Source organism: Chenopodium quinoa, unplaced genomic scaffold (assembly GCF_001683475.1).
Source record: "Chenopodium quinoa cultivar QQ74 unplaced genomic scaffold, ASM168347v1, whole genome shotgun sequence".
Lineage (NCBI taxonomy): Eukaryota > Viridiplantae > Streptophyta > Magnoliopsida > Caryophyllales > Amaranthaceae > Chenopodium > Chenopodium quinoa.
The window spans coordinates 634,324-657,618 of NW_018744151.1; the positions used below are offsets into that span (position 1 = coordinate 634,324).

General features: G+C 32.8%; 1 protein-coding gene across 1 annotated transcript; it reads right to left on the minus strand.

Moving 5' to 3' along the window:
- Positions 1 to 20,904: 20,904 nt before the first annotated feature.
- On the minus strand, positions 20,905 to 22,371 carry LOC110693364 (uncharacterized protein At5g39570-like). Its single transcript, XM_021870497.1, has 3 exons — positions 22,360 to 22,371; positions 21,762 to 22,158; positions 20,905 to 21,638 (listed from the first exon to the last, which is right to left on the minus strand). The coding sequence occupies exons 1-3, from the start codon at positions 22,369 to 22,371 to the stop codon at positions 20,905 to 20,907; spliced, it is 1,143 nt and encodes a 380-aa protein (XP_021726189.1).
- Positions 22,372 to 23,295: the final 924 nt, after the last annotated feature.

Below are 23,295 nucleotides of genomic sequence, written 5' to 3' on the forward strand. Positions count from 1 at the left end.
TTGTCGTTGCACATTGTAGCAACATAACTTAAGAAGAACATGGATTGATAATGAGTACGATGTGGTGACGGTGAATTGTTGGTTGAGAACTAGGAGGAGGAGGAGGTCAATTAGGGGTAGAATGGTCGATATGTTCATGGTGATGAAAGATTAGAAGTGAGAAGGAACCATGGCTTATTTGATTTTATTTATAGATCTTTGGCTTAGGGAATAGAGTGACGAGTAATGAGTAGGGGACAAATGGAATAGGAAGATGAGTCGTATATAATGTTTGGAGCCTTGGAGGGCTCACAGATATATGTGAGCCCACAATCCTTTAAACATGATCTCATGTGTTTTACTATTGGTATATGTTTAGAACAGGAAAATTTATACTTTTTTCGTTTTAAATTAGTTGACACGTTTCTCTTTATCACATTTGTGATTTGTTAATGTAAAAGTTCAATTAAAAACATTTGGAAAATTCTCAATGGTACTCATCAATTTTTTATTATATTCTCGATGGTAAACATCAAAAAATCCAATTATCTTTGGTAATCATAAATTTTTAATATATATTAACTATAACATTAATGATGTATTTTGGTAAAAATCTTTAACTAGGGTTAGTTTTATTATTTTTTTAATAAATAAATTATTTAAAAAAAAAAAAAACACCACCCATCCCCCACCCGCCCAGCCAGGTAGCCACCCCACGCGCCATCCCTTCACTGCTCCACGCACGCTCAAACAGCCCCCGGCACCGGTGCGCCCAAATCCCTCCACCACGACGCCAGCGCCGCACTGAACCCTCTCCCCTGTCGCGTAATCTTTCCCCCGATCGACCCAATTCCTTCCCCGAAACCCTCTTTCTCCCCGACACATCCCCTAAAACCTAAAACCCCCTCCCCTATCGCGTAATCTTTCCCCCGATTGACCCAATTCGAGGGTTGGAGATGGTTTTAGGAGTGTTTCGTGGGGATAGGAGGTTGCGCTGGTGGGCTTCAAGGGAAAGGAGACGCCGCATCAGGGGAGGGGGATCGCCGGATCGATGATGGGCATAGGTGGAGGCAGCGGGTTGGAGCGATTGGGGTAAGGATTTTAATGGGATTTCGGTGAGAGAGGGAGGAGGTTTCGGGCATGGGTGGTGGTTTAGGGGGGGACGACGGCTGGGAATGTCGGCACGCCAGCGAGGGTGGGGTCTTGTCTGGGCCCGAAGGATGTGGCAGTAGTGGTGGGCTGGTGGCAGAGAAAAGGGTGGTAGGGATGAAGGTTGGCTGTTGGTGGTGGCTGACTTCATTTAATTGTTAAAAAATTAAAATTAACCTAACCATAGTTAACTTTTAATGAAAAGTTATCATTAATGTTATAAATAACTTTTATAATAATTCATGATTACAAAAGATAATTTGTTTTTATGTCGTTTACCATTGAGAATAAAAAAAAAATCTCAAGAGTACCATTGAGAATTACCCAAAACATTTTTAATTTTATTATATACAAAAAATTGATTTCACATTGAAACGAATCTAACAAGATCACAAATTACTATACATAATTCTATCTAGGAATCACAAGTGTTAATCAAAACAAAGTTTATAAATAGTGTCAAAATTCAAAATGCGTTATCTAATTTGGAACGAAAGAAGTATGGAAATCAAAATGATTATTGCATTCCCAGTTTTTGTACTCCCTTCATTTCAAAATAAAAGCTTAATTTTGACTTTTTGCACTATTCACATAAGCCAAATGTTAATGATCTATAAATTAGAATAATACATAGTCATCTGGGTACTTGTTAGAATCGTTTCAATGTATATTTTTCAAATATCGACTTTTTATAACATATACTTATTGATAACTAAAGACAGTATTAGTCAATCGTTTAAATCGACACACATGTCTAGTTTGATAAGAGATTTATTTTAAAACATTGGAAATGTATTATTGGGATATAATTGAAAGTTTGTGGTTTTGAAAACAAAATAAATCCCTCTTGGATTAGATTTTTGGGAGGGATGGTGGTTGGTTTTTTGGGTATATTGTGGGATTACTTGGATATGGGCTTGGGTTGCTTTGATCTAGTTTGGCGGTGGGTAAGCTAAGTTAGAGATTTCTTTTCTCTAAAATACCATGACTAAGGCCTATGGTCTATTTACTTGATTTTCAGTTGACTAACTTATTTTTACTAAACTTAATTTTTAATAAATTTAATTGATATTGCGAAACATAAAATATTTTTACTAAAATTATATTATTTTAAGAAATTATCTTTGGTAAGACTCGAGTTCTTATTTTTCTTTTTGGTGAATTAAAAAAAAATTATTATCATTGATAATATTATATTATTAACTATCAAAGATAATAATTATATAATTAAAACCCTTAATTTATTATTAATTTTTTAACAATAAAATTATTTTAGTTTTTTATTAGAAGGACCACCTCCTCCCCCACCCACCCACCCACCCCTTCCCTTGCCCAGCTGTCCATTACCCCCTAGCCTAGTCACCCATGCTGCCATGCTGGTGAACCCCTCCCTCTTCCCCCACCCCACCACGTACGACACCCTCCCTCTCCCTTACTCAAAATGACCCTTCCTCTATCCCCAATCCCAATTCAACCCACCATCCCCTTCCTCACCCCGAAACGCCCCCAATTCAAACTCTTTCCATGAAACCACCCTAAATTGGCTTATGATTTTGTTTATTACGATTCTTAGTTTTGGGGTAGGGTTTTAGGGTTTGGGGTGCCTTTTCGGGGTGGGGGCATGTCGTTTTAGGGTCGGGCAAAGGAGGAGAGGTGGTGTTGCCGACAAGGAGTAATTGAGGGGATTTTATTTTATTATTTTTATAACCATGAATTTATTTTTCAAAGATTGGATATTTTGAATATCCTAGACTTTTACATGGCAATTCAAATCCAATCCAAAATTTTTTGAATATTCAATATAATATACTTGTACAAAAAAAAGGTTATATTGGATCGATCAAATTTTTTAAATTTTTACTTGAATTGAATGGGCCATATGAGTTTAGTAACAAGATCATATTTTTCCCCATCCCTATTTAGACTAATCTCAAACCTAGATCTAAGACGAATTGATGAATAAATTACTATGGTGGACAATTTGTCAAGCTGATAAATTAAAGATACATATTCTTTTGAAATTTGAAACACGAAGCCAATATTTAAAAGAGTATACATATATATATATTTACAAAAACTTAAAACATAAAAAAAGAAACAAATTATATCTCATATATAATCTATAATTACTAAAATCAACAACTACATAGTTTGAAATGCGCGAAGATGTAATTATGACCAAGAAAAAACCTTACCAAATAAACTGGAGATCCAATGAGGCGCTAGCACAGTACGAATCGACAAGGGAATTGATGAATCTAATAAAGAGTTCATTCAACTGGGAATTAGAAACCACTTGGCCTTCAGCCGGGATAAGGGATCGGATCACCAACAAAATCGACGGGATCAAAATAATCAAGACCGATGCTATAAATCAAAGATCTTTTGTGAAAGACAGCACAGACAACCCAGAGTGAAATCCAATAATTGGGCAAAAACACCAAATTTATTTTGATGGAAAATCAATGAAATGAAAGATTATTAAGGCTAAAATGTAAAATAGATAAAAAAAAAATCATAATTTAAACCATCGAATTTTTCATCCTTCAAACCTAATTCTGTAAAAAGGCTTAGTTGCTGATTGAAATTTTTGGCTAACAAAAGGCTAGAGGAAGCTTGAGGTTAGTGGTAGAGAGAAATTGACACAACTTTAGATCAGTTAGGAGCATTTTAGAGAAAACTAGAGTTTGCGGCTGGTGATTTATTTTTTATTCTTAGGGTTATCCAATTTATAGTTGTAAGCTCCACTAAAAAGGAAATTTTTTGCGGCGCTAGCCAATACCCTAATTAATTTGGCTCATACACCATTCGATTTATAATTCACTTTTAACAATCTAACGGTTTAAATTAAAGCTAGCTAGTTTTAATTACTTAATGTTTAGCCATTTGAAATATTGATTTTATTGGTAGATCTTTCCAATTTTGAGATATAAAATGTGAGACAAAATAAAATATTAAATTATAAAAATGAATTGAATAATTATCATATGTGAAAATAATATGAATCTATAAGTATATAAGATATTATCAAGTAAATTTTAAATGGTGTACGTAAAACAAGATTCAAATCAAGATTATAGTTTAATTAATTGTCTAATTCTAATTTTTGATGCATGCTATTTATCAAAGTAGCATGTTGTTTTCAATTTATATGCAGAAAATTAGTATTGGGGTTTTCTAAGCTATGTCCCTAAAATTCTTCGATTTTTAAACTGTGCTCACGCTTTTTCAAACGTAATCTTTGTTCTTTTCACTCTATTCTTATTTTTTTTTTTGTTACAAATGAGAGTAGAACTAAAAATATATGACTAGTCTAGAATGATTCAAATCAAACCAGATTAAATTATAAATGTATGTACTCGTAACAATTTAAAGCATAAAAAGCGACTAGGTCAAATTAGATAGGAAGATTTTATGCAAACTTGGATTTTCATATGGAACTTGGTATTGTTATTCAGTTGCCATCAAAGACCTAGTTTAGAGTAGATAGACTTGCAACCCAGACTCTAATGAGTCTAGCAACCAAATAAGGTGAAGAATTTAGTCCGCTAACAAGGGTCATGAGGTCACAGGAAAATTTATGTCAAAGTTCAAATTATTGTATCAACATGATATAACAGGTTACCTAAGACACATAACGGTGGCACACATGATTGATCCAAAAGTAAAATAAATAGAAAAAAGAAAAAGAAAACCTACGACAACTACTCTTCCATGCTCCACCACTATCGGCACCCCCTCCCCAAGTCGTACCCTTCGTAATTAATTATCGCCCTCCTTAGCCTACCACCCCGAAACAGTCAGCCTATCCTCTACCACCTCTGACATGTGGCATCTCTCCAACCTTTGACATCTTTCCAACCTTTGGCATCATATCCTTAACCCCCAAAAACGGGCACTCCTCCTTACCCTAACCCCAAAACCACGCCCTCCGATCCTTAGCCCACCACCCGAAAACTGCCACCTCCCCTAATCCACCACCAAAAATCCCTAACTCTTCCCTTCCCAAGCTCGGAAACCCACCCCATTCCCTTCAACAATCTTGAAAACCTACCCTCGAAAAGAGGCGAGGGGTGGGGAAAAGAGGAAAGTGGTGGTTTTCGTGGTCGTGTTTTTTGATGTTTCGTCGATGGGGGAACGGATGGGGATGGTTTTAGGGATAAGGGGAGGGTATTAGGTGGTTTCAAGGGTAAGGTGTAGTGGGTCAGCCGACCGTTTCGGAGAATGGGAGGGGTCAGTGACAGTTTTCAGGAGTTAGGGGGCGCGCCGACAGGTTGCCAATGGGGTTTGGTCTAGGGTGTACGTTAGAGCTGGAGTAGGGGTGATGGATGGTGGTTGATTTTATTTTATTATTTTAGATCAACCACGTGTTGACATGTGTTTAGGTGACGTGTTATTATAAGTGTGACTGATTGGGAGATGGGAAGAAAAACCGTATCAAAGTTTAGATTATTACAAAAGAAAAAATAGTAGGGATTACTAAGAGTTAATCAAGGAAAGTTCGAATTATTAAAATAAATTTTCCCTACGTTTCATTATACTTTTGTAAAAATTATTAAATGTTGATATTTGAAAAGTTATAAAATGTTAAATTGTTAACTATACACACTATTTTTATAATTTGTAATATTTTTAACAATTTAACATTTATTATAATTGTTAATTATGCACACTATTTTATAAATTTTAAAAATACTTTAATAAATTGTTAAATATGCACAATATTTTTAATTACACACATTTTTTTAATAATACTTTAATTAAACTGGGATTATTATTCCTCATAATATATGATTACATGCAAATGTATGGTGATCCAAAGGGGTTTTTTTCTTGCTCATTTATTTGACGATCAAAGTATCAATTATAAATCATCAAAATAAGCAAATAATATCCTTAGGTTGGTGCACCGTCCACCCGTATAAGAATCTTTCTATTCATTGGGTACAATACATAATTTCAAAATGCTTTTTATCATTGAATTTTTTAAATACTCATATTGTGTAAGATGTAGTTTTAATATACTCATTTATCTAATCCTCTCTTTCTTTATATTTTTTTTTCCTTTTTGTTTTATAATATATATTTTATTATAATTGTATTTTGTCCATGTTATTTTATAATAAAAAAGTTCTTTTTTTTATTAAATATATTAAAATTACTGTGTAAGACCCGCGATCTAATCTAGTAAGACATAATTTGAAGACCGTAAAGCCATCCTTAAGTAACAAAGGGAGGTACATATATATTTCGTGTTTGCAACAACACGAGGATCGTCAAGTGCCAAGTCTATAACTAGTTTACAACCGAAACATGTGAATGTATGTAACTTGTGCACAAGAAGAGAGAAAAACGTGTAGTCTCTAATTGGCTATGTTAAAGAAGGTCAGAAGCTAAACGTTTTCTCTGTTTTGCAAAAGAGCCAGTGATGGAAAAGAATCATATTGGATATAGAAACAAATCACATTGGATGATTCTAGGCTAACTTTTTCAATTTTCTATAAGCCAATTATATTTCCTCTATAATGTGAAAGAAATCACAGTGATTATAAGTTAATTAATGCATTTTTGAAATAATGTTAAGGATCCTAGTCATTCTATTACGTCACCACAATGAGGAAACTCATGCTATTATATGATTATGTAACGGTAGCTTCACAAGGATCATACATAATATGACTAGGCAAGAAAGTTTTCATTGAATATTGGTAGTAATTGCTTGGTTTAAAAGGCTATTTTTCATTAAATGTTTTTCTTTAGTCATTAAAATTTGGCTTTTGCAATTGCTTGTCACACTTTTTGTAAGTTAGAATGTTATATAATACAGTGAATATCGAGCTGTATCGATTGATAACTTAATATCTTCTTAAAGACTGTAACATTTGTCACACTTTCAGTAAGTTTTAAGTTAGTACAATGAATATTGAGTTGTATTGATTGGAAACGAATCATCTCTGTAAGGATTGTAACATTTGTCACATTTTTCTTAAGTTATAGGTTTATACAATAAATATCAAGTTGAACCAATTAATGATTTAAATTTAACATCTTTCTAAGGATTGTACTTCATTACATTTGTCACATTAGCTCTCAGTAAGCTATAAGTTAGTATAATGAAAAATATTTAAGTATATAAATTGATAAAGACACATCATTGGATTATATTATAACATTTGTCACACATTCAGTAATTTGTACTTAAGTTAGTACAATGAATATCGAGTTGTACTATTGATAACGTGACATCTTCTTAAGGATTGTAACATTTGTAACATTTGTCACACACTCAATAAGATGTAAGTTAGTACAGTGAATATTAAGTTGTACCGATTAATAAGTGTAACATTTTTGAAGGATATATAGTAACATCCATACAGTGGTTGCTTATCAATATTGATAGCGAAGGCAAATTTTCTTCAATTTAATTTCCATGCGTGATTTATAAAGAAATGAACTTATAATAACATATCTTTAAAATTTTAAATCTCATTGATATATATTAAACCCTATGTGATAAGCTTAATGAATCAAGGACATCCATGAGTGGACCGGATTGGGAAGTAGATTTGCACACAAATTGATAACTTGGGGAAGGTGCAAAGTTGCCCTAGTTGAATGATCAATAATGAAATCCATGGAAAATAATATGATATATATATATAGGAAGAGGATCGTGTAAAAACAAGATTAAATCTAAAAACTGAAAACGGACAATCTCCATCGTCCATAAAAATCAACGGCTGAGATTAGAGGAAAAAAAGTTATGCTGACATTCTATCTCCTTCTTAGGTCCTTTTTCTCTCTCCTCTCTTTAAGTTCTTCTCATTCTCTTTCTAAAGAATTCACAATTTCTGGCTGATTTCCAATAGGTTCGAGCTCCGATCTTCGATCTTCCTCTGGTTTGATGTCATCTTCATCTTCTTACTCTATCAATTTTAAAATCAAAATTTTGTTGTTTCAATTCTAATATTGATTAGAATATAAATTTGGAAATTCTTGATCGAGTGAGCAGACGAGTCGAAATTCGAAGAATGCGAATGTTTATCGAGGCTTACTGAGCAATAATTCTCACATATTTCTCTCGCACTCGTTCTCGAAACGATCGTTGATGAGAGAAAATGCTGCTAAAGCCTTTGTTCGAGGTCAGTCTATCAATTGCCTGCTAAGTGTTTGTTAAAATGTCAATGATAATTTCTTGCGATTTTAGTTCAAGAAAAATTGGATTTCGTTGAATTTTTCTGCAATTATGAACATCTAAGTGTTAATTGTACTGTTAATTGGGGATTTCGGTTGATATGATTACGTTATAGTTTTCTGTAGATTCTAGGGTTTGTGCTGTGGAAATTTGGTAGAATTTTCAATTTCTGTTTTGAGTTATTGGTGATGGCGGATAATGAATTAGGGTTTGTAAAGCCGAGTGCACCAAACTTAAAGGAACAACTTGCTAGGAAAACCTTAAAGAATGTTAGATTGCAGAGGCATACATTATTGATCTTAGAGAAGATGGGAAGCGATTTATATTTTTCTGTACCTTGTGTTTGGCGCCGTGTTATAGCGATACATTATTGTCCACCTTTTATCGTTTGTCAATCTGTTTTATATATAAAACAAAATGAATTTCGTTACTGATTTTATATTATACTTGGTGTTCTTTTATCTATAGTGTCAATATGCTGCAGTTGCATACTAACTTTTGGAGATAGAGTTGGGGTATTTTTTTCTTGCGCGACTAATATCTTACAACTTTGAAAACACATTTCTGAGAGATTTTTATGGCAGATCCTTCATCCATATTGACTGGGATAATTTGTTTGCTATTGGAATTGAGCATTTATTATTGAATTGTCTCTATTGCGAAGATTGTGTAACAATGTGAGATGGTTGTTGTTTCAGACAATTGAGAAATAGAGATGCCGCGATGAGATCAAGGGAAAGGAAGAAGATGTATGTCAAGGATTTGGAGATAAAGAGTCGGTATATGGAAGCGAAGTGTAGGAGATTGGGGAGTGACCTTTGTGTAAATGTGGTCAAAATTGATAGTTATCTTATTTTTGTAAATAGTGACTTCTTTATAAATGTAGTCAATGTTGTCAAAATTGATATAATTACCTTATTTTTATATATAGTGACCTTCGTCATTTTATTATATAATGGCCTCTATATAAATGTGGTCAAAATTGATATAGTTACCTTATTTTTGTATATAGTGACCTTTATGTAAATGTGGTCAAAATTGATATAATTACCCTATTTTTGTATATAGTGACCTCTAAGTAAATATTGTAAAAATTGATATAGTTACCATATGTCTATATATAGTGACCTCGGTGCAAATGTCATCAAAATGAGTATAACTTGATATAATTACCTTATTTTTGTATATAGTGACCCCTGGTTGTTTTACACCATCAGATTATCTAGTGAACATCCAATGGCTAAGATTGCTTGTTTTTAATTTTCACCATAAGCTCTGTTTTTAGCGGAACCTCCCCGTATATATATATATATATATATATATATATATATATATATATAATATATAATATATATATATATATATATATACCGAACCGACGTCCTCTAGGCGTACAAACTATACTCTCGCTCGATGGGCATACTACAGAAAAGAGGCAAGCGTTCTAACTGATGTTATTTCCCCGTCAAGGACTTTATGGCATGCTTCCAACGACTCAATTACCTGAAGACCTTCAAGGCAATGGGGAATACGATCGCTTTCTCTGGCACTGTCTATTGGTGCTGGAACGTTAACTAGCTAGAGAAAAACTCTCTTTACAGGGCCCTACTTTCTATCTCACACTCGGGAAAGAAAGACTCTTTGGCACTTGCTTACGAAGTAGCTTATCTAAGAAAACTGTTGGAGCTACCTGAACTCTCAAAGGACTGAGAAAACAAGGCTTGACTATAGCTATAGGCATCTGGAAGAAAGGCGAGAAGTAGAGCAAGCATTCAACATCCTGACTTGTAAGCATCCCTTATCTATATTTTCGGGGTCTCAAAGGGGCGTGGAAACACATAAGAACTCTATATATATAGGTCGGGATCCAGTGAGACCATCCCCCTATATGAGACCATCTCTTATATGAGACCAAATCTGGGCCCTTGAACTAAATAGATCTGACGGATGAAAAAGCGCATAGTAATGGAAAAATCAGTAAATACACCACCTAACTGTCATCTCTCTCCACCTAGCTAACTAACTTCTCTCTCCACCACGAAGCTTCATCAATGGCGGCTAATCAGTAACGCTGTTTCTCATTGCTTCAAATTTCTTCATCAATTGCTTCATCAAATTAATCATAAGCAAGTTCACACCGACCTTGCTCGCCTTGCGCTACAAATCATCAATTACTAATCGCATTTCCATCGCTGCTACAAATCAAATTCGCCAGGTGAATTGCATGTTAATTGGATGATAATTTTTGATTTTTTAGTTTGTTCTGTTCTTATTAATTTGCATATTTAATTGCATCATCACCAGGTTATTGAATTGCATGTTAATTGCATGAGAATTTTCGATTTTTGAGGTTTGTTCTGTTCTCATTGAATTGCTTGTTTAATTGCATCAATTATGGATTTGATTGAATTTACTTCTTTGAAATATTTTGAATTAAATAAAAAATTTAGGTTTGATTAATTTGATAGAAATTGAAAATTTGCAATCAAATTTAAAATGAGCAAATGAATTGAAAATGAGCAAACCTAAATATTTGTAATAATATAAAAAACATATAATGAGCAAACATAATTAAATTGAGCAAATATAAAAAGGAGCAAATGAGCAAAATAAGTTGGTAATTATGGTGGTGGTAGGGTGCAGGGGACAGGGGTGGCGGCGAGGGAGTGAAAGTGCGACAGGTTGTGGTGGTGATATTGGTGGTGGTAAGGTACAGGGACAGGGGCAGAGGAAGGAGAGAGAGTTTGGTGGTGGTGGTAATTGTACAGTGTAAGAAAGAGGGTGAGAAATGGGATTCAGCTCATTAACATGAGTTGCAGAAGCAGTGAAAGTGAAAGAGGTAGTTGTAGCTAATGAGCAAATATTTAGTTGCTCATTTATCAAATGAGCAAGTGGTTGTGCTTCTTAGATTGAGCACTTCTGTGTGCTGTGATAATCTGAAATTACTGTGTGTATGTGTGTGTGTGTGTGTTTGTGTGTGTAAGTGAATGTAAGAGTGCATGTGTAAGAATGCATGTGTTAGAAAAAACTTCAATCAAAAGGAAGAGACTCGTTACTCGTGTTGGGTGCAAGGCACATATTATCATAAAGCATTGTGATGATAACAAATTCATAGTGTCACAATTTCATGAGGGACATACTCATCCACTTTATACACCTAGTTGCAATCTCTTCCAAAAAGAAGGAAGAAAAACGAACATATTGCACAAAAAAATAATTGTGAATAATTCTAAGGTACGACTTTCAAAGCCTCTTATGTTTCATGATATTATACAATGAGTTCAATAAAGAGAACATACCCTAATCTTCAAAATCATAGAGGCTAAATTAACTAGATATTTGCTGATATTTGTATAATGATACTTTTATACAAACATAAAAGTTAATATTTTTATATAAATATAAGATTTAGCATTATTTATTTGGTCATTTGGAAAATGAGCAAATAGTTAATACTCATTTGTCAAATGAGTAAACATTCCTTTTAATAATACGTTAAATCAACAACCATTTCTTTGCTCATTTGTGAAATGAGTAAGCATTAGTTTCCTCATTTTTTAAATGAGCAAATAATTAGTTACTTATTTAAAAAATAAGAAAACATTTCTTTGCTCATTTAGCAAATGAGCAAATAGTCAGTTGCTCAAATAGTTAATCAGGAATTTAACAAATGACAAACAACTTAGTCAATAAGATAGAAAATCATATCCATTACATTGACAAAGCAAAATTTATACTTAGAAAATCCTAACAACATCATAAAAACATTAGATCAACTAAGAACATTTATCACATTTGTCCTATTAAGAACATCATAAAACTAACACTTCTATTGTTCTGTACAAAAACTATACAAATCCTAAGAACAATTGATCAACTTCAGTCTTCAATTCTCTCCGTTAATTGCTCTTGGATTGCTGCCCCTAGCTTTCTTCAGCATCACTTGCTTCCTCAGCCTTTTTTTTCTTTTGGACAACTTGTTTAACAGGTTTAACAGTATTTACTTCACTTGAAATAATTGAGAGGGTATACTTCAAACGAAGTTTGTCAATGATTATGTTATGCAAAGAGAAAAAATGAAGCAATAATTCAGAGTAAGTATAGGGTAAGTAATGGCTTCATGAATGTATATCAACAAGCTGCTCACAAATTTTAATCTAAAAAGTGCAGATTTCTCATTCCAAAAGAATCAAATCATAAAAATTGCAATTAGACTTTTTCTGGTTAGACTTACATTATTTTTCTTTAAACCTGAATTCCACTTTTGCAAACCCATATATGTTTCCATATGCCTCATCATTGCAACACCGCAATGCAAATGATAATCATCTGAAGACTTCCAAGGTAAATCAACCACAACAGACTCCATAGACTTGATTTGTTTTGACAAAACAACACTTTGTATACTTCCTTCACCATTCATGAAATATGAAAATGCACTTTTCTGAAAATGAACAAATAAGTTAAAATAAGAACAAAAACAGGTGGAACAAATATAGTTAGAACAAGCAGAACAAGATCAAGATAAACAACTAAACTCAAATCATTTTTCTAAAATAATCTAACAAAATCTTGAGCCATTACTGCCACCTACCCACACAAACCTACCCACACATTACACAATTCTGTTTCCAAAAACTAATTTCAGAATCTGATTTCAGATTCTATTACAGGTTGTATGTGTGCTTGTGTGTGTGTGTGTGTATGTGTGCGTGTGTGTATGTGTGTGTGTATGCGTGTGTGTGTATTTGTGTGTGTGTGTGTTTGTGTGCGCCTGTGTATGTGTGTGTGTGCCTGTATACAATCAGAAACTCTCAAACACATTGTTCAAATGCAGAGATGCACATTATGTAGAAAAATAAATCACAGAGTTTTGTAAGTATCCTCTAGAAAAGTTTTACATGTCATATATCCCGAAAGAATCAAGCTGACCATGAATAGATTCAAAGTGAGGTCAGAGACAGAGACTAACAGGAAGCTATTTAAGACTTTGCTTGTGTGTGTGTGTGTGTGTATGTGTGCGTGTGTGTATGTGTGTGTATGCGTGTGTGTGTGTGTGTGTCTGTGTATGTGTGTGTGTGTGCCTGTGTATGTGTGTGTGTGTGTCTCTGGCGTGAGTGTGTGTGTGTGTATTTTCTTGTTATGGGAGAAAGAAGAAATTCAGAGGAGAATCCTCTGAAAGGGTTAGGGTACCAGTGATATAATGAGAGGAGACATGAATAAAGAATCTGGTAACAACATGGCAGGCATCAATGAGGATATTAATGATGAAGAAGAAGTGGCAGAAGACATACCAAATTTTTAAGCAATTTCTTATTTTCTATAGGACCTTCACTGTAATCAATAACCTCAATTGTACCACAGTCTGTGGTGGTGTTAAAACATACCAGATAATAATGATCCTTTTCAAATACCGGGAAAAAGAAAAACTCAATATCTTTCTTTGGGATGATTGTTTTGCTGAATTCCAACTCCACAACCTCTCAAAACATTTTATTCCTTTCTTGAGCACGATCACTTTCTTATTGAAAAAGGCAATCCTAAAAAAATAAATAAAGAAAAATACATAAATAAGATGAACATAAATGAAAAGAGTAAATAAGAAATGAGTAAAGTGAATTTGAAATGAGAAAAGTCATAAAATGAGTAAATTGAAATTTTTTTTACAAATGAGCAAGTGAATGTTTTGCTCATTTGACAAATGAGCAAAAAATTAACTGCTCATTTGGCAAATGAGCAAAGAATTAATTGCAGCTATCATTCAATTATTTATGTAATTACATAACATACAGAATGTTAGTTGTCAGGTAGCATCATAAACATAAAGAATTAAGTCCTTTGGTTTAAGACCATATAGAATTATAGATGCAGCATGTCTGTGAATTCTCACTCGTCACTGATTCAGACCATAATACAGGTCATAAATAAGAGTTCGAATTGTGCAGGACCAAAATTAGACCATAATACAACTCATAAACACTGATTATACATTGATTCAGACCAAGGAAGTCAGAATTTATATTATTATTAGTTCTGTATTTCAAATATTTTATCAAAAGATTTTATGTTATTTAGTATCCAGTAAGAGACTTGAATTAGTTCAGTATTTAATTTTTGCTCATTTGACAAATGAGCAAGAATATTTGACAAATGAGCATTGAATAGTTTGCTCATTTGACAAATGAGCAAAGAACTAATAATAGTTTTTGCAAATACAAAACAACATCTACATTCAAATATAAAAAAATTATATGAAATGAGCAAAGTGAACATGAACAAAATAAAATAAAATAAATTGAACGATTTGAACTTACAACAGCATTAAGACCAAAAAAGAAACGTCCACAAGAATTGACATCTTTATATTGCTCATTAAAATTCAGAACAGTAGACCATGCATTAATGATATCGCCATGAATTTTGCTCTGAGTTTTTAGCATTTCAAGTTGAAATAGCATTACTTCATTATCAGGCTCACCCTTGCATAAAAAACCCTGCATCACTACATATAAGACAAGAGCTGCACAAAACCTGCCACACTGACAGACACTAACAGCCTCGCAGACAGACACAACAGCCTTAACAGAATCATGACTAATCTTTGTTAATTATAATAGTCTGCAGTGCTACATTCTCAACCAAAATCGACGGTAGGAACACTGGCCTATATTGCCCCAGAAATCCTTTCCCGAAAGGAATATGATGGAAAGGTAGTGTAACAACTAGTGAATAGTGATAGAGCGCTCTAGAAAAGCTCAGTAAGGTCAGGAGATTAAACAAAATTGAGCAAGTTAGGTAGACTACATGACATAAAGGTGCAATTACACATCATGGAGGACCTTACAAAAGACTCGAAACCATCGACTTTACTGGTTAGATAATATAACACATTCAACACTCCCAAATGAGCAAAAACAATTAAAAAAAAAGTAAATAATTAGTTGGTAATTTTATACAAATGAGCAAAATCATAGATACTCATTTGTCAAATGAGCAAAAACATAGATGCTCATTTGTCAAATGAGCAATCAAACATAGATTCTCTTTAAGTGACAAGCAAAATTTTTGAGCAATCATCTACGGGGCTGACTTAGCTGCCTTCCTCCAGACCTTTTCAAATATCATCCAAAACCCAGACAGTTTAACAATGTAGATCACAAAAAGAATATCGAAAGATAACATTACCTAATTTCCAGCCTTGAGTTAATGTTGGACAAGAAGCAGAGGAGCTATTACTTTTATATAATACTAGAGAATTATCAAAACAATATGGGCTACATCAGAATGCAGTTACACCTTCAGGATTAGCGCTTTACTGTTATGTTTCTATTAGAAATAAATAGATTTTTTTTGGTTTTGATAGCATCTTACTGTACTATCACCATTTATTTATCAATTTTACAAATTGTTGTTTCCGATACTAGACAAACAACATTTTACAAATTTTTGAGAAATTACATAAAACGAAAATCAATCAAAAAAATCGCAACAAAATCAATCAAAAATCAGAACAAAGTAAACTTTAACCTAAAATCAGAGATGAGAAACGAAAAGCAAAATGAAAATCAATCAAAAATCGCAACAAAATCAAACAAAAATCGCAACAAAACAACATAATATCGCAAATACAAAACCAAAACAAGAACACTTAGTAAAACCAAAATTCAAGCAAAATAAAACTAAAATTTACTGGATAATCACTCAAGAAAACGAAAATAAAGCTAAAATCAACAAAAAATAACAAAATAAAACATAATCGACACATTGCATGTTAAATTAATGAGCTGAAATCAGAAAAAATTAAACGAACATCAAAACGAAAATAAAACAATCAATGTAACCTAAAATTAATCGAAAAACAGCAAATGTATAAACAATAGACTTACATTAACGAAAATTGATGAAGATTGAAGAAGTTTTGATGAAAAATCAGAGAGCAGTAGAGTATGAACACCGTAGAATTGAAGGAGGAGAGAGAAAAATGAGCGAAAAAGAAGAAGGAGGAGAGAGAAAAAAACGTAGGAAATAAATTTTGAAATAAATTTGTTTAGTTTTGTTTGTTTTACCGGGTTGTATTATGACCCTTGGATGTAGTTGATCCAACGGTTGTAATATGTCCTCACATAAAATAGGGTTCTCACATAAGGAGGGTGGTCTCATATGATCCTATTTCTATATATATATATATATATATATATATATATATGTATGTATAAAATACTCCAAAACTCAAACTAACATTAGCTCCATTCGATTAAGGGCTTTTTGAACCAACAATTTAACCTTAATTGGCTAATAAATCCAAACCTAAATGAATTAGTTTAGCAAGTATTACCTCAATTTTCAACACATTTCACAGTCACATACAATCATACATTATTTATTTAATTAATTAATTATTTACTTTATTTATTTTGACAGTTAAGGAAAACTAACTTCCTCTTGGTTATAAAAATCCTACTCTAGCTAATCTAATTGAGATTAGTGAACAAGACACCTTGATGAGAGTGAAGCTAATAGAAATAAAAGGGATTTCCTAATTCCCCACCCCATATAGAGCTACTTAGAGGATTTGATCTAACATTTCATCCACATTATTAGGGTTACATTGATAATAATTTAAATGCAAGCATTTCCACTCAATCAATCCTAATTTGATTAATCGATCACTTACATACATAATAATCACATAATACTTGATACTAGACAAATGTAAAACCATTGTAGATATTCAAGCTTTGGTGACATCGACAATTTATATTTCATCACAAATTAAGGATAAGGAAAGTTGATCCATAATTTCTTTAGTTAATTAAAGCTTCAATGACAATATTTTTTGTTTATTACTAATTATGAATATTTACACTACACATTTGGAATATGATCGATCAATTTGCATTATTGCTTGGTATTTAATTTGGTCATACACATAATAATTTGATTTAGCCACACATTAGACCAAAACAAGGCCAAATCCATTCTTGCACATGTAAAAATAGTTTAGGGTTGGTCCACTAAGTACAAAGTTCTATCATTTGCCAGCTTCATCAATGTTCCACACTTAGCTTAATGACAAAATAAGACAGATAAATTGAATTAAAATACAAGAAAATTGAAGAATTATGTTTTTAAATGGTCCAAAAAAAATCTCTTTCAAATCTATTTTTTGCACATGGCTTGTGTTGAATATGACGTTATTGGAATATACTTGCTTGTTTTAATTTGTATTATTATTGTTTATATAATGAAACCTTAATTAATCTAGATTAAGCTCAACTAATTAATATGGTCCCTTAATCCATTTTCTTGTTTTAATTTGTATAATTGAATTATATAATGAACCTTAAATAATCTAGATTAAGCTCAACCAATTAATATGGACCCTATCCATATGCTATATTATGCGTGTGATTGCTATTATTAATTAGTACATAAACCTTTAATTTGTCTTAATTTGTCATTAGCTTGCAAGTTGCATTCCTACAATTAGCAAATTCTTCCTATATTTATTGGTAATTTACTTGTGATTAGTCAACCAATATTAATTGTAGCCGTCAAATTATGACCTAGTCATCAATTGTGGCCAAACATTGGATCTATCAACAAATCATGATGCAAAATGTTGTGTTTTTGTGTTGAAAAGACTATCGTTTGCTTGAACAAATTAAATTGTCATGCAAATTAAAAATTGACCCTACATGAGCTTGGCTTAGCAAGATAAATCATATGAATCTACTTGAAATCGATCAAAATCAACGCATATGAAATTTGGACAAAAGAGTTTAAATTTTCTATTTTTTTCACTTAAGTATTTTGGCTGATTGTTTGTCATGAAAATAGTATAGTGCACCCGGGTGCACCATGTGCACCCCGAAAGAACATTAGACATATTTTAAAGAACATGGGTAAAAAAAAAAGAACATGCTAGTCTTTGAAAAAGAACATACATGTGTTTGACAAAAGAACATGTTTGTGTTTGACAAGAACATGACATTACAAAGAACATAAAGTCTTTACAAAAAGAACATGTTATTTTTCATGGTTATTTGGGTGGTTAAACGTGTTTGAAAAAGAACATTATATTTGACAAAAAAGAACATGTTCGTGTTTGACAAAGATATAGGTGATCATTGGGCGGACCGGGCCAAGGTTAAAAAATCAGCTCACTTCTCGAGTCGGGCCAAGTTTTGGGATGAAGTTTTTGTGCCCAAACCTGTCCAAAATGGTCCGCCGTGCAGGCTTTTCGTGTTGAGTATAAAAAATCAACTAAAATGCATAATAACGCAATCCCAAACCCGCCCAAAAATTCAAATTTACGGGCCGGGTCCGACCGAATTTGGGGTGAATTTTTTTTTGCCCAAAACCCGTCCAAAATCAAGTCGGACGGTCTAACTTTGTTCACCTCTAACCAAATAACATAAAGTCTTTACAAACAGAACATGATATTACAGTAAAGTGTTCTTTTTTCTAGTTACTCGGGTGATTTTTTTTTTTTTTTTTTAAATGTACATACATTAAAGAACATATAGTTCAAACTCAAAGAACATATTAATCAAATTTAAAGAACAAATTATGCTCACGTTCTTTATAAATATCTATAATGTTCTTTTTTTCGCCCATGTTCTTTTAAATATACCTAATGTTCTTTCCGGGTGCACCATGCGCATGGTGCACCCGGGTGTTCCAACCATACATTATGTTTGTCATGGACACATGCATCCTTTCATTGTAAACAAATGAAATTCATACTATCAAATAGAATGAAAATATATGTTGCGAAAAATTTAGCAAATATCTATCCAAGTTGGTGACTATGGACTCTAAAATTTTTTAATAGTACTAAAAAATAGATGGAGTATTAGGGTTCCATTTATTTTAGTTTTTTTAAAGGACTCTAACTAGAACTCAACCGTTGATGTTATGTTTATCCAGTATTTGGGAGTAGAGGGTCGGGGAGGGTAAAGGAATTCTTATGACCATATCTTTAAGAATTCTCACCTGGTATGATTTGAACCTCATACCTCTAGGATATGAATTTGAGATAAGAGTCTTACCAAATGAGCCAACATTCAGTCGGTACATAGGTAGGGAGTACCTCTAAGGCTCCAGTTGCGAAAAATGCTTATGATGCATTGATGATTTGATGCTACAAGTTATGCCCATGCCACATTTTGCCAATAAAAATCATCTAAACAATACAAATTTGCATTTGGAGCAAAAACTTATTGTTGATGTTCGGTGGATAGAGTAGTAATTTGAGATATTGAATTATGACTCAAACAAGCATGAAAGACGTGTTGGGCTGTGCCCAACTCTACATATTCAAGCCCAACTAAACTAGACGGCTGATCCAATAATTTGGAAGCTGATTATAATTGTACTGGCCTCATTTATGTCATACACCAATATGTTTTAATAATTGATTCGTGTGTTTGTAGACCACAACTTGTGCTTATTTGCCTCAAGCTCTACCGATTTCTGTCGGTTAGTCTTGGCTTAGCCAATAAGGCGAGATTAATCACCCTTTAAGGCCATTTAGAAACTGGTAATTTATGATTTACTGAGGAAATAAGAATGAATTTGTAAGAATAAAACAATTTTAACTTGGAGGGTAGTAATGGATGTTAGTAGACATTTATGAAGAAAAACATCTAGTAATAAGTTTGAAGATGAATATTGCATGTATACAAATGGACATTTGCATATTACTTTGTTAAATTATGCTTTAATATATCTTAGTTCTACTATTGATCTTGGCTATATGTCTATATCGCGATAGAATCATTAATTACTTCCACGTACTCTATAAGAACAATTTTAGTAGTTGATCGTTATGGTTACGAGATAGTTATAGATCATTCTTGACTATGGTCTGCTACTCTGCTGAATAGAACTAATGCAACTATAATGAGGAACAACTAAAGGGCTCAATCATATGTTAAGAAGAAGCAAATAATTCAAAGATAGTACTGCTAAATTGTTAACTAATTGTTTTATTAACAGCTAAATTACTGATTAAACAAATTTAATGCATCTTTCTTGCTCAGATTCGGCAAAAATATTGCATTCAGCAGATGATACTAGGGCATTGTGCACAAGAATTGCAAATTTAAGCCTTAAATTTAAATTTACTATAACAATTATGCATAATTTGAATCTGAAAGTTCACACAGACATAAACTAGGCAACAGAAAATTTGTTTATTACTACTATACTAAGCATCAAGCTCCTCATTTCATACATTTGACGATTAAGTATAGTTTTCATCAAAAGGGTTGTCTGTTACACCCCTTATTTCACATTATCACATATGCCTACTATGATGATTAGCATACGAAAATAACTAGCATAACGATCAAGATAAACAATACGGAGTAGTTAATCACTGAGATATGTGAATAATGCAAACGCGCACCCCAAATATCCCCCATATTTCATTCTGATCCAATAGAAATTGCACAATGTAACACTAACACACAACATTATTCACAAATCTCAGTGATTAACTTATCATCCCTCGTATTAGAACATTTGTTCGATTTTTACTAGTACTAACCGTAATAATACCTTGAATTATGCACTCAAGAAGAATTTCCTCCATGATATTGAACTTGTTCAGTAAGAGGTTGCTGAGGGAAATGCCTGTGATAGCTATAGACAGGATCACCATAACTTCCTTTCTCCGGCATGGTTCCGCCGTAAGGATTCGGATTCCCAAACAGATACTCAGCAGTTTCTTTCCAACAATAATCATAATCATTCATATTATCATTACCATCTCTTTGATGATTATAAATCCTCTGATTTCTCTTCCACAAACAGGGGAAATAACCACCAAATACTCCTTCACATAGGTCTATTGCTTCCATACCATAACCCGGTGGAATCTGACGCCTTATTTGATCACCATACTCCTCTTTACTTCCCTCATCACCTACAACACCGCCCTCGATTTCTTCTTCTACCTCCTCCTCGAAACCCTCCTCGAAATCTAAGGCCTTTTCTTCTTGGATTGCCTCACTAACAATGCTTCCATCTTTTGGCTTTGCATCACTTTCAACATCTTGAGCTTCTTTTGCATGACTTGCATCAATTAAAGGTACAATTGGACCAATTTCAGATGGTTCTTTACTCACTTCATCTTTCTTTTCTCCTCCTTTTCCTTTCTCTTCTTCGAAAACCGGGGTTTTTTCTTCTTGGATCACCTTGCTAGGAATGATCACATCACTCTGTTTTGGCTCTGCTTCATTGACACCTTCCTTAGCAACCAAACCATCTTGCTTTTCTCCTAATCCTTCTTCCTCCTCCTCCTCATCTTCTTCATCAAATTCATCTTCATCTTCATCGTCGAATTCTTCATCTTCATCCTCAAAATCCGAGGGATTTTCCTCTTGGATCACCTTATTATCAACAACCCCATTACTTTTCTTTGCCTCACCTTCACCCCCAACATCATTTTTAACCCCATTAACATAAGGAGAAGGAACGGCCCCATAAGAAAAATCACCCAAAGTTTGAGCATTATTTGAATCCGGTTTACTAGATGGATAACAAATTTCTTCTGAAGGAGGTAAAGGCTTCCCATACTTCTCATTAATATCATAACCTCCATGAAATGGTTTCGGGTTCCAATCTTTTTCGTCGAAACTTACAGCATCAGTACCTTCTTCAGCTTCAGCAGCAGTGTTATTATTATTATAGAAAACAGCATAATGAGTTGTAACATGATCATAATATTCACCACTTTCACTCAAACTTGCATCTTTAGTTAAAACAGATTCAGGCTGATTGTAATTAGAGTAATAATAACCTACTAAAGATGGAGTTAAAGCTTGCTGATATGCATTTCCATAATATTCAGAATCAGAATATTGATGATGAACATACTTTGCTCTTGATTTTGTAATCAAGATTGTAATTATTGTAGTAATATGATAATTACAAATTATAGGTAATTTGAAGTAGTTGAAGTATGCATCGATAGTTTAGATGAATCTTAGTGTTTAGATAAAACTCTAGAAAAGAAGTTTTTTCACCAACTTAGACATTATGTTTTTAGTAGTGTTTCACTAAGTTACATTAATTCTTATTACTTGTTTTTATACTATAAGTATTTTTGCATTTTTTTGAAGTAGAGATTTTTTTACTTTAGATTGAATTTGAGAAACTCGAATTTTTACACTATTGTAAAATTTACATCTCACAACCATAAAAACTCAAAAATTCACCGATTAGTCCTTGAGATCCTTGAATCTAGCCCCATAAAGTTTCGAAGAGTTTCAAGAATATCCTTATTATTTATGATATTATAATTGTAATTATTATAAAAAGCCCCCCTTTTCAATTAGCTTCTAGTTTATAAATAATAAAAGTGGAATCATTTGATAGGAATTAAAGGATTTTTCTGATAAAGTTTATTATTTTATACTTGTATTAATTTTGGCATCATTTATTAGGGAAAGCAAATTTTATGGGCATTGAAAAAGATAATGTAATGCATCTATAATGATCATGGTTGAGAAGTCAATATCAATATAATGAGCTTTGGTCCTACACTCCTTGCAAAGAATATGGGGTGTTTTGGTTTCTTTTGCTTTTATATCACAAATTATGGTTTGCAATTCATTCTAGAATCATCCGGACCTCATCTTTACTTTTTTTTTTTTCGTCCTTAAATAAAAGTCTAATTTCACTTCCTTAGAGCTCTAATTTCTAAATAAAAATCTCATTTTTTTTCCATGTACTTATTTATTCACTTGTAATCAATTAAACCCCATTATTATTCACTATTAACCAATCAAAACCCATTATTTAATTTTGATTTTCCCTTGCAATCAACCAAACTCCACAATCTTTTTATAATTCGCCTTCTTATAAAATCTCATGCAAAAGACAAATGATATTTTTATTTGAAATCAAGTAGTTTAAATTGTGATAATTCAAGTTATTCCTTTATTGTTAAGGTGTACTAA

What these genes read in the sequence shown, in the direction of transcription:
- LOC110693364 (XM_021870497.1), bottom strand. An exon ending in AAATGATGTTGGGGGTGAAG is followed by an intron (nt 21,639 to 21,761) that starts GTGAGGCAAAGA and finishes TTGATGAAGAAG; the next exon opens with ATGAGGAGGAGGAGGAAGAA.